At 39.0% G+C, this 12477-nt stretch overlaps 1 protein-coding gene across 2 annotated transcripts in view; it reads right to left on the minus strand.

Annotated features, from left to right (window-relative positions):
* Positions 1-12477, minus strand: part of ryr2b (ryanodine receptor 2b (cardiac)) — a 74895-nt gene that overhangs the window by 59873 nt on the left and 2545 nt on the right. For both annotated transcript variants that reach the window (XM_031308023.2, XM_031308016.2), the window contains exons 4-17: positions 11292-11366; positions 11082-11160; positions 10802-10914; positions 10333-10456; positions 9881-9977; positions 9720-9794; positions 8271-8427; positions 7937-8101; positions 7280-7401; positions 5370-5553; positions 5144-5279; positions 4350-4445; positions 3961-4079; positions 3450-3583 (exon numbers count right to left, since the gene is read on the minus strand). In XM_031308023.2, the coding sequence (XP_031163883.1) occupies positions 3450-3583; positions 3961-4079; positions 4350-4445; positions 5144-5279; positions 5370-5553; positions 7280-7401; positions 7937-8101; positions 8271-8427; positions 9720-9794; positions 9881-9977; positions 10333-10456; positions 10802-10914; positions 11082-11160; positions 11292-11366 (1676 nt within the window). The remainder of the gene's footprint in view (positions 1-3449; positions 3584-3960; positions 4080-4349; positions 4446-5143; positions 5280-5369; positions 5554-7279; positions 7402-7936; positions 8102-8270; positions 8428-9719; positions 9795-9880; positions 9978-10332; positions 10457-10801; positions 10915-11081; positions 11161-11291; positions 11367-12477) is intronic.

Raw genomic sequence — 12477 nt, forward strand, 5'->3', positions numbered from 1 at the left:
ATCCTCTAGCTAGCAGTAGACTAACGTTAGCTGCTGTCGAGTGTAGTGTTAACTAGCGTCACGTGCAGCAATGTTTCTGTTGCCTCTATCGTCTGTTTCAGAGCATCAGAGAGAAGTGCAGGCATATCAGTAGCACCAGAATGAGGCACCGAAATCCGCATTGCTATTCCTGCAGCAGCAGGATGTGTTACGAGGAAGTACGGCAAAATAGTAGCCTGTTAGGCACGACGCAAAGCCGAGTGAAGTGAAAATAAATTAATAAATGGCGGCATGCGATTGATACGATTAAAAAAAATGAACGCATTATGCTCGGCCCTTAATCGCATCGCGATTAACGCGTTAATGCTGACAGCCCTAATTATAAGGTTACGATTCGATTCAAGTCTCAATTTTTACATTATTTATTTATTTTTAGAATAGACTTTTATACAATATAATATCTGACCTTTGTTTGCACACATTAGATTGCGCTTCGCAGCACACACAGCGGCTGAGCAAGAGAGCAGAGAGGAAGACTCGGGCAGTCCGCTAACTTGTTGCTCTCTCTAATATAACCAATATAAGCTGCTCTGTTTAGGCTACAAAACGTGCATGCAGGCTGAAATTCAACCGTGCGGTTTTGTTGGGATAAAGCTATAAGCAGAAGGAATATCCGCTAGCTGTTAGGCTTTCGATAAATTTCGATAAACGATTTTTAAAATCAAAATCGTGACACCCTTAAATGTAGTGTATGAAAATCTTGGATAAATGTGTGGGTGAGGCTATTTGCACCCCTGGTACAATTAGCAGTGTATGCTATTCGTACCCTGGTGCAATTAGAAATGAATGCTATTCGTACCCCGCCGGTGCACACAGCAATATGTTCTATTAATACCCCGTCTGGTACAAATATCAATGTATGCTATTTGCACCCCTGTGCATTTACAGTACCTTGGCATATATTTACACACAGTTATCCATACTACTCATGTATTACACCTTTTTGGAATATTATCGTTGCAGTGTCCAATATTTTGCAAACTTCAGAGAGACGCTGATACATACACTTGAGTGGGCCGCGATATTTTTTTTTACAGGGTGGTAGGGGAAGATTAATGAATATTCATTAGGGATCTCATCACTGATTGGCTTGCCCTGACATTCTTACCCTAACCATAACCAATCCCACTCGTCTTGCCTAAACTTCACCAACCCAACCAGAGCAGGCAACGAGTACTAGCCATTCAGGGATGAGTCCCCAAATGAATATTCATGAGTCTTCCCCTACCACCCTGCAAAAAAAATGTCACGAATCGCGGGCCCTGACTTGCGCAATGGCATGCAAATTATCCAATCCAAATTGAAAAAAAAACAAGATTGCCTCACCAGGGAATTGAACTCCAGACTCCCAAACCAAACCTCAATGTTCTAACCACTCACCTAGCAGTTCTTGTTAACTGTTGTACAACTGTTTACCACTTGGTGTCTTCAAGCCTCGGTTGCTAGGTAACCATACTGTATACAAAAAAAAGGTACTAACTAACAAACTAACGGTTGTATGCTTTCACTGAAGACAGAAAGTGCAACTGTAGTATCCATTTTCCGCTAGAAATTCAATTGTTATGAACTTTAGAGAAAAACTTTCTTAATATGCCAGTTTCTGCTGTCAAGGAAGATGAACGTCCACCATGATTTCGGTGCACGCGAACAACGTGTTTTTGTTGTTACGTCACAGGGTGTGAATAGCTCAGCTGTGTGGCCTAGGCTATTCGTACCGGGGGTGCAAATAGACACTCCGTAAATGTGTCCGCACCTTTGAAGAATTGTAAGGTAGGATTGTAGGTATTATGACTGGAGTGAGTTAAACATTGACTTTTGTTTGTACCAAATAGAATAACTTAACTAAATATCCAATAAATATATGTCTCTCTACAGTATGTGTAGAGTCTCTGCTAGATGCTTGTTTAAATTTTTAACTTACTGCCCTGTGTAGGACCACACTGCATTTCCCTTATGCAGGACACTTAATACTCTCTGTAGTCCACACAGAGCATAGCTCAACTCCCATGGGCACAGCATATTGCACTGTAAATATAATTAATGAACAAATACAGCACCAGGCTCTTGTAGAGAGCCTCCTTTTGACCGCCCAATATCAATGCTGAAACTCAATTACTAGAGATAATTTATAAGCAGAGTATGACAAACAATAAGATGGAGAGGTATGTGGACGAGAAAATCACCAATATCTTGCTGGAATTAAGTCTGGTTGGTGTTTTCAGATTAAATGCCAGTTCATATAGTGACGTTAACTTTGCCTTTGACAGAGTTCTCATGACAGTGAAGACATGAGGAAAGACAGAGCACATTGAGAGAATGGGAAAAGGACACAGAGAGAAATGTATGACCTGGTTAAGATGCAAGGCGATATAGGGTAAAAATGAATCAGAAGAATGGATTACAAAAAAAAAGAATAGGAAAAAGGACATCTGGGAGAATTGACAAAGAAGACGGAAAAGAGAAAGTTGATATAAAGGAAATGAGAATGAAAGCTTATGTACTAATGAGGCATTTATTTAAACAAGAAGTTGAAATGATAGAATGATAAATTGCTTGAGGAGAAAGAGAGTTGGGTATTGGATTAGTAAGCAGGTGCGAAGAATATGAAACAAAATAAGCTTTAAGGCCTGAGGAACAAAATGGGAAGCTGATAGAGAAAAGCATGATGAAAGTAGGCAGCTGCTGAGAAAGAAAGGGCAGATGGAGTAAAAAAACATAACAACAAGCTAAAAGGGAAATGGAAACTGCCTACAAGATCAGAGATGAAATATGATGAAACTGGATAGAAAATGTCCAAAGATTAATTCCGTACGCCATACCACCTCAGGCAGCAAGAAACTTTTTCAAAATCTCATTGAAAGAGGCTGAGACGAAGACATCTTTGCATAGATATCAATATTGTTGGTCTGATCTATTCAGAAAAAAACAATTGGTTGCGCAAATGAAGAGACGACACTAAAGGAGACAAATAATTCTTCAATCTACTCAAGTCCACCAGAGAAAAAATCAGCACTGTACTTTGGAGAAATCCAAAAGTATTTTTTTGTATCAAGGACTGGACATAATTACAGATAGACCGAGACCGACATCAGTTGACTAATAAGCACTCAGCTAAACAAATGCATGAGCATGTATGAAAAGAGCTCGAGAAAGAAAGCCCTCATTTAGTGATTCTCCAAGAGTAAATAAAAGCAAGGATAGAATATGCAACACACATGATTTATAACAGATATAACAAATAATTACATGTCTAACTTTGATATCTTTTGTGTATCTTTTGTATGCCTGATATTTGGGTATAGTAAATGATGCAAGCAGATACTATATAATAAAGAGACAAACTTAAATGCCAAGGAATGACTCAGACGAAACAAAGTAGTCGTATTTAGAGAAAACATTCTAAATTGTACCTGGTGACCTGATTAGCAAGACGTGTTTGGAGCAGCAAGTCTCTGTCTGGCAGCAGGTTGTCACATATGAGGTTCTGATTAGAACGCACAGCTACACCATGACACACACACAGAGAGCACAGCACCTCCAGCACCTGGAACACAAACTGTCAGCACTTATCTCGCAATAGCTCAATAAACACATGGAATGGTCTCACATTATGGAACAAATGTGATCTAGCAGATTTTTCTTGTGGTACTGTGATTCCGTATTGGTGAAACACAGAGTTCATTTAATTTCCAAACCATGTTGCAAATGCATTCAAACAGTGTGAATGTTATCTTAGAATTTGTTTAATATGATAACAGATGTGTTTTCTCCCTAAAAATCTAAATTCAAATTGACTATTGCATTTTAACCAACAAATGCAATGACAATAACTCGTAATTTTGTTTTCATTATTCATAAAGCATGCACATTACTCCTCATGATTTGTATTTCTAACACACAGAAAAACTTTGCAAACATTACCTTGTGGTTGCATCCATGCTTGTCTAGAAAAGAGATGATTGAATGAATGTGTCCTTCTTTGATGACGTTGAGTGCTTCAGGACTTTCCACTAAGATACAGTGCAGCACCTCCAAGACTCCTGTACATGTAAGCAATTGCTCATTACAGTAGGTAAGATATCCTGTATTTACTGTCTATATTTCTGTATTTTGCCATGATGTTGAGATAAGATATATTAACTATCAGAATAATGTAGAGCAGATAACAGTGTATACCTGGAAATATTTTATTACATAATCACAGATGTAAAACAAAACAGGTGTACCAAAAATATGATCAGATCAACATTTAAAATTTTTTGCAAATAAAATATAGGATTGGTAATGAAATGCCCACAAATTCAACCAACCACAAGAGGCCTCCAGACGATCTAGCCTGCTAATCAACCAGTCTAGAGAACCTGAGAAATGTGCACAGTTCACACGGTTTCCCCTGATCAGAGCAGCTGAAGGAGAAAAAAAAAAGAAATGGGGTTAGGGTAAAAAAAAATGTTCAAGGGGCGACCTCTAGCTCACCCAGTAGATTGTGCGCCCCATGTAGGCTGAGTCCTTGGCAGCAGCCCTTTGCTGCTTTCTTGTCTTCAATCTATCCCGTCAATTGAAGGCAATAAAAGCCCAAAAAATAATCTTGAAATAAAAAAAAAGAGTTAAGCCGAAATTATACTGTCTGCATGCGTAAGGGTCCCTGTGACGTAAATGTTGTCATAAGAATGTATATGCATAGGCTCTGTGCGGTCGTCTGCGTACTGCCATTTTTTTGTGAGCGCACGGACATGGCCGGGCAGCCACTCAGCTACAAGTGGTAGCGTAGCGATCTACTGCACATGTGTGGAACACAGACCTACTATGCACCCGTGGGGTCCGCAGCTGTCTGTGTTTGTGTTCGTCGGAGTATCATTGAGCCCTTAGGCACAAAGACACAACACAATCCATGGCATAATTCATGGATCATATCATATTCAAGATAGGTATTCTAAGTAAAATGCATTTAAATGGGTTATTAGCATCATAGTCAATATTATAGAGCAAACATTTGTATCTATTTGGTATCTGTATCAGTAGAAAATCAATGTTGTGGTGTTAATATTAAAAATGATAAATTGGTATTAAGCCATCTATACTGAGAAGATGTGTTAATTCTCACCCAGTAGCTCATAGAAACGGTTGAGGATGGTCTCCCACTCTTCTTCTGTGTCACTCTGAGCAGCCTCAGCAAAATGAGAGCCACTACTATATTGGTGTAGACGGTCAATACAATCTAGGACCAAATCTAACACACCCTGAGAAGAAAAGGGGGTATACTTATGGAAGAGTGACAAACTTATTACATGTGTGGGGCCGATTTATTAATTCAAAAGATATAGATTTACCTCTTCTTGAAACATGTTCTGCCGATTCTTGAGCGCCGTCATGTTGTTCTGTTTAGCTTCATGGCCTAGCCCTTCCAGCGGAGGCTGGAAATAGTTTATTAGATCCTGCAGACTACATGTCACTATATCCATTGGCAGGCTGACAGATGTGAAGTTTCCTTGTTGACTAAAACCATCCAGTTTCCTAAAGATGGATAGAGTACTTTATTAATCCCCGAGGGAAATTTTACTTAAAAGAGGCAGGTTAAGTATAATGCATAAATATATCATAGAGGTAATTAGTTTCTGGCCTACACTCAAACTGTCGGCCTTCCAAATCTTTTTGCCATCGTTTAAAGAAGCCTGAGTTTGAAGTTGACCAATATTACTGGCCATAGGAATTGTCTATGATACTGATATGTTATCCTTAGGGTGTCATATAAAGCTTGTAAAGCCCTTTAAAATGTACTTATTTTTGTTTTTAAAGTCAGAAAACAGAAAGTCTGAGTATCTGAGCCACAAGTTATTCAACCTTCCAGTTTTCTCTTAGTACTAAAATATCAGACTGATCTCATGAAATAGCGTATGTATGACACGCCAATTCGTATGCCATTATTGGCGTGTTATCAAGAGACATACTCGCTTTTTAGCGTGTTTATCAACGCTGTTTGGCCTCCATTGACTACATTACCTTGCCACTGCGTGTGAATTTACGCCGTAGCGAGTAGTATGAAAGCGCGAAAACCCGCATAGGGAGGTTGGTCGAGGTGGAGGATGGGTAAAACACAGGACTTTCACCCAGGAGACCGGGGATCGTTAACCCCCGTGTCACTGTCACATTTCCTAAACTCAACCGTCGCTTTCTTCTTTTACTAAAGTCAACCCCGTTCTTCTTTTCCTAAACCCGTTCTTCTTTTCCTAAACCCAACCCGCTGTCACGTTTCCTACCACGTTTTCCTTCCAACTGTAGCTTTCTTCTCATGATAACATGCCAAGCGTGTATGTTTACGTCCGCTGTATACAGCGTAGACATGGATAGCTTAAAATGCGTACAGATAACAGCCACTTGGCTTAAGAAAGTGGGCGTGTATGTTTACGCGCCCACTATGTTTAAGTCATGATGTCATGTTGAAAATATGAGGTGCCAGATTTTTAAAAGCATGGTAGTATTCCCATGGTATTTTAAAAATGCCAGGTATTGCTATGATACTGTATACCACAAGATATTTCTTCAGATATTCCAAGACAGCCAAGGTCTGTGGTGTTTGTGTGTGTGTGTGTGTGTGTGTGTGTGTGTGTGTGTGTGTGTGTGTGTGTGTGTGTGTGTGAAAAGTGCAATACCATGGCACATCTTGCACATAGCCATAGAATTTGGATGCCTTGTGATACCTAAATGAAGTACCAATTGTATACGACAAGGACTTAAGCCTAACAGATAATGTATTTTTTTAGGCCTTTGAAGCCTACTCAATATTTGAGAGTTTAGAAAATCCGATAACAATATCGGCCGATTGTGTTTTTGTTTTTTTTAACATAAACACATAACAAACAAATAATCTTGATGTGCATCAGAGGAAACGTTTTTTTGTGTGACCAAGATACAAAGGGACATTTTACTGCTCCAACTTGTCAGTGCTCTCTGGTAGACAAACTATGTAATGGTAACAGTTATTTTAAATTACTACATTACTACATTTCTGTACTGCAATTTTTTGTTACATATTGGCATGGTAGATACACGGATACCAATACATCTGCAATAAGCTAATTATAGCTGATATATTGGCCTGGCCGATTTATCAGTCGAACTCAAACAAGGACAGCTAGGCAGCTGGAAACAACAACCTTCACTCATTCATGATCATGTCATCAAGTCATATGCTGATTAAATGAAGACATTGTTACACTGACTGAGGGTCTAGATCCAGTACCTGATAAAGCGAGTGAAGAGAAGAGTAGCACTCCGGATAAGTCTGGCAGTGTGAGATTCCTCCCTTTGAGAACGAGACAGCGTCAGCCCATCGTCCATATGACCCTCGCTGTGCAAAATGGCCTAGAAACGTAATTTCCTATCAATTATTTCACTATAATGGTTATAGTGTAATTCAGTGCATTTTCACATTCAACATATTTATAAGATAGTCAATATATAAAATTAGTAGGGCTGCAACTAACGATTATTTTCATTGTTGATTAATCTGTCGATTATTTTCTCGATTAATCGATTAGTTGTTTGATCTATAAAAATGTCATGGTGAAAAATGTGGATCAGCGTTTCCCAAAGCCTAAGATGACATCCTCAAATGTCTTATGTTGTCCAAAACTCAAAGATATTCAGTTTACTGTCACAAAGGAGAGAAGAAACTAGAAGATATTCACATTTAACAAGCTGGAATCAGAGAAATCTTTTTTTTTTTTTATAAAAAAATGACTCAAACGATTAATCGATTATCACAATAGTTGGCGATTAATTTAATAGTTGACAACTAATCGATTCATCGATTCATCGTTGCACCTCTAAAAATTAGCCTTTTAGTTTATCAATATTGATTGTCTTATAATAATAGTTCTTAATCTAAAAGGATTACCTTTCGCTGAGCCCCTCCCATGCGTGTAGATTGGGCATCAATAGCTTGGTAGGTGAGCCAGAGCCCAGAGTCTACATGCTGAAGATAACAAATGGAGTCTCCATACTTGATCTCTGGGCTTCCCATGCCATCGGCATTAGTCTTTGTGCCAGCTTCAAGCTTCTCCTGTAGGCGAACGTACCACAAACAGATGTGTTTCTCTGATAATAAACTGATCTACTACACTAATGACCTATAGACCTCTCCACTTGAAGGTCTATAGGAACATTTGAATTATGAATTGATCCTAGCAGCTTTAAAAACAGTTCAATGTATTTCACATATGACTTCTGACCTTCGACGATCGAAAGCAGAAGGAGGTTGTGTTGATGTCAGCCTTGTCCCGATCAACCAGATGCAGGCCTTTCTCCTCTGTAAGACCCAGGTACCTTCCAGTAGTCACATGGCAGAGGCGGAAAGGCTGCCCCCAGCATGTATGCCTACCACTCCAACTGAGGAATATTAAAGGGGTGATAGAATGCAAAACCGATTTTAACTTGTCATAGTTGAATAACGACAGTTTGGTGGGTAAATAGAACCTTAAAATCCCATTGACACCTCTTTCCTCTGCAAATCTCAGAATTTTAAACTGCCTCTGAAAACGGGCGAATCTCAACAAAGCTAAAAGTTGACGTCAACTCCTCAACTCCTACCTTATTTGGCTCTACCTTCTATCTTTGTAACGCCCCAAAATGTACATAGGCTACACCACTGACCTGAGGTCAGCTTAGTCTTCGGAATCTAGGTAAAAAAATATAAAAAATGTTATACATTGTTCGTCTGCTATTTAATTACTAAATTCACTTCTGAGACTTTTTTATGCGAGAAATCAACTATGTAGAGGTCAAATATGTGCTGTTTTACAAAAATTGATGGCTAATTGCAAATTTTGTCCAACTGTGTGTCGGAGTTCAGCGCCGGTGCTGCTGAGGGTTGCTGCCTCGCCGCCCAGCGTGTCCTCCTTCACAGAGCCCGGCCCGCTGTGAGCTAGATGGAGCTCCGTCACGGCCGGGAGCCCGCGGCGCTCCATACCCGCGCAAAGTCGCCGTTTCTGGATTACTGGACTACCAAATGCCGAGGTCCTGACGGAGCTCCCGGGCCTGCAGCTCTCTCCTGATAAATGGCCATAAAAAAGTATCAGAAGTGAATTTAGTAACGAAATAGCAAACTAACAATGTATAACTTTGCAGTGTCTGAAATATGAGAACTGCTGTCTCGTCTCCAATGTATGTGTATGTGGTTCGCTCAACCAAACAGCGTGCAGTCCATCTAAATATTCATGAGCAGGCCATATAAGGCAGAAAAGCTCTCGCTCTTCAATCCAGGCCCATTTAACAGGGTAGCATTAGGGCCAAAAGAACAGCAAAAGGGACATTTTCAGCCCAACAAATGTTACATACCCTATTAGAAGACCTTAAGGAACAGCGTGAAATACCCTATATAACCATTCTATCACCCTTTTAAGAGCATTATGTTTTTAGGAAACTGAACAGTCCACAATATTACATTTTTACTCTTATTGTTGAAATGGCAGGGGAGCAAACGGGACAGACAAGGAAAAACAGCAGAAACTAAAATCCTGGGCCCTTTTTTTTCTGCAAATGAGGCTATAAAAATATTTTCATTAGCTATTGTTTTCCAATAATCAAGTTAAACAACGACAGAGCTTAAAATACCAATATTTTATATGAGGCTCACGAAAAGTGAGAAATCTTCACAACCCATGTATTAATGTTGTACTTACACAACACGCAGAATCTCTAGCCTCCAGAGAGAGCGGGCATGGCTGGAGACTGATCCAATCTCATAATGCATGATCCTAATTTAAGAAAAAAAGACATGACCACAGAAGTAAAGGACGTTTTGTCTAGCCAACATGACAGGAGACAGGTCTTTTCAACTGACCTTTGCAGTTCCTCTCCCTGCTCTGTGGACGGAATAGTCAGACATGCGTCACTATGGCTGTGGAGAAGCCGCAATGTTTCGTCCCCCTTCAGATATCCTAGAATTAGCACAACAGACACCAGAAATAATCTACACTAAAAGAGTGATTTTACTGCATATTTGAATCAATCAATCTAAACAAGGGTAACTACTCGAGGCAAAGTAGCAGAGGGTGTGTTTTATAGTAATTGTAGCCACAGTTACTAACTGTGCTAACATCACTAAAAGTCTACATTTGAACATTTGCAAGCTGATTGTGACTCATCGCCAACATCAGGGGACATCACATTTGGTTGGAATACCTTTGACCAATCACGTTTCTTGGACACAACAATCAGTTTGATTATATTATTTTAGAGATTGAGGTTTTGTTTTTCCAATATGGTTAGAAAGCAAAAAGAAAAGAAACTTGCCCTGAGCAACTCCACCTCCAGAGCAAATGGGAGCAACACTCCAGAGAGTCTGCTGGAAGGCTGCATTAACAATCAGGCCGTCACTTAAGCTTTTGTTGTCAAATACAGTGCCAAAGGACAAGTGCTGGGAAGAAACAAAATGGCTCATCAACAATGGATACAACTTTTGATTTTTCTAAAACAATAGCTGTTATGATAAAACAATTATGCTAACAAAGAGGAAGAGAGAACACAGATTGCTAACTACCGAATGAAGTAAAAGGAAATTAAATAGTAGTCATAGTAGTTTCTGGTTCTGCAAAGCTCAGAAGATGGGGAAGAAATGCAGTAGAAAAGAACACACATTCAATTTGCCAACTTCAAATGTTTAATGAGTAGTTCACTATTTCTGTTTGACATTGGATATAATCTGAAATATTTAAACGCAGATTCTTTATCATCTAAACATAAAAAAACTTTACTGACTCACCAGATATCTCTCTGATGACACACTGACCAGTATGAGGTCATCTCCAACACGCACTTTCTCACCCTCTGACCTCTGTCTGGATGCTGGGTGGACAGTCCACCAACATGCCTCACCTGAGCCACACACACACACACACACACACACACACACACAAAGAACATTACGTTTTTGCTGTTCCACATGGTATATACATTCTGGTAAAAAAAAGGAGCAAAGATTCAAAAAAGAATAAAAACAATGACAATTTTCATCTGTTTAAAAAAGGTCCAACACTGAATACCTGCTTTATCCTCTTGCAGACCAACATCAAAAGCCAGCTTGTCAGTTGAAGACTGAGATGAAGACAAGCAGCTGAGATACTGGGAGTGAAATAAACAATAGATATATATTTCAGTGAGCATATAAACAAATATTTTGATAAAGCTAACAAAACTGCTGCCAAAGTAAGACCACTTCTGATTTACATCTGATTTATATCAAGATGACTCACCATGCCACTGTACGAGTGTAGGAACAACACTGCCTGGCCATATAGAAGGGTGCGATGGCTTCCTCCAGATCCCACCTGTGAATCACATTCAAATTACTGAACTCAAAGTATGAGTAAACACAATAATAGTAGTGTGAAACATGAATAAACTAAAGAAGAAAAAGAAACAATGACAAAATAAAAAAATGTATGTATAAACATTTTTTAAATAATGGTAAATAACAATTAAGCAGAGAAGAGGAAATAAAAGAAATAAACAATCAACATAAAATGTGTGCTCAATTTTGTTTGCTTGTTACTTTGTTAACAACAGCTGCTCCAGTTTTCCAATTGCTTTATTTGTCAGTACTAAGATTGTGCTAACCTTGTTTGTCCGGAAAGAATAAACAGTCCAAATCCCTCTTAAATAAAATCATGGTCTATATTGTTATCACCAGTTTTACTTTCAATTACAAGTAAGGCTGATATAAGATCAATTTAACCTGGCAACTTATTGTGGCTGTAATATCTTGACAGTATTTTCAAAGTGTCTCTAGTATCTTGAAATTCCAATGTATTACTTGTGGTAATTAAAACCAATTTATACCATGAATTATAGAATGAATGTCTAGGCCTGTCACGATAAAAAATTTTGCTGGACAATAAATTGTCCCAGAAATTATTGCGATAAACGATAATATTGTCGTTCTGAGACCATTTCCATCTAATATAATGATAATGGCATAATAATGCAGGTACACATTTTCCAAATATCCACAATATGTCTTTGATCTCCTTTAGTATGTCATCTTCCACGCTGTTGAACAGTTGTGGAATTGCCATTTGTGACACGTATGTTCTCCCAGGCAATTCGTACTGGCTGTCAAATGTTTGCAACATTCGTTGAGTGTTTGTGCGATAGACTACAGACTCTGTACTACATTTAACAATTATTTATTAAACACTAAATATTAAATTTAAATCTATCTATATGGCTATCTGCCACATGGCGAGTAAATGTTTGTATCAAAATAGTTCTGTTTTTCAGTCTTCATTTTGGTGAAGGTGCAGCTACTTTCTTCTGCTCCTCTGCTGTCTGCAGGTCGGAGCTTCGCAGGGGAGGGCCGACACCCACACACACCCACACCCGCACACCCCCACACAAACAAACAAACCCTGGCGCACACACCAGACGCCAGCCACCACA

The sequence above is a fragment of the Sander lucioperca genome, chromosome 15, assembly GCF_008315115.2.
Source record: "Sander lucioperca isolate FBNREF2018 chromosome 15, SLUC_FBN_1.2, whole genome shotgun sequence".
Classification (NCBI taxonomy): Eukaryota; Metazoa; Chordata; class Actinopteri; order Perciformes; family Percidae; genus Sander; species Sander lucioperca.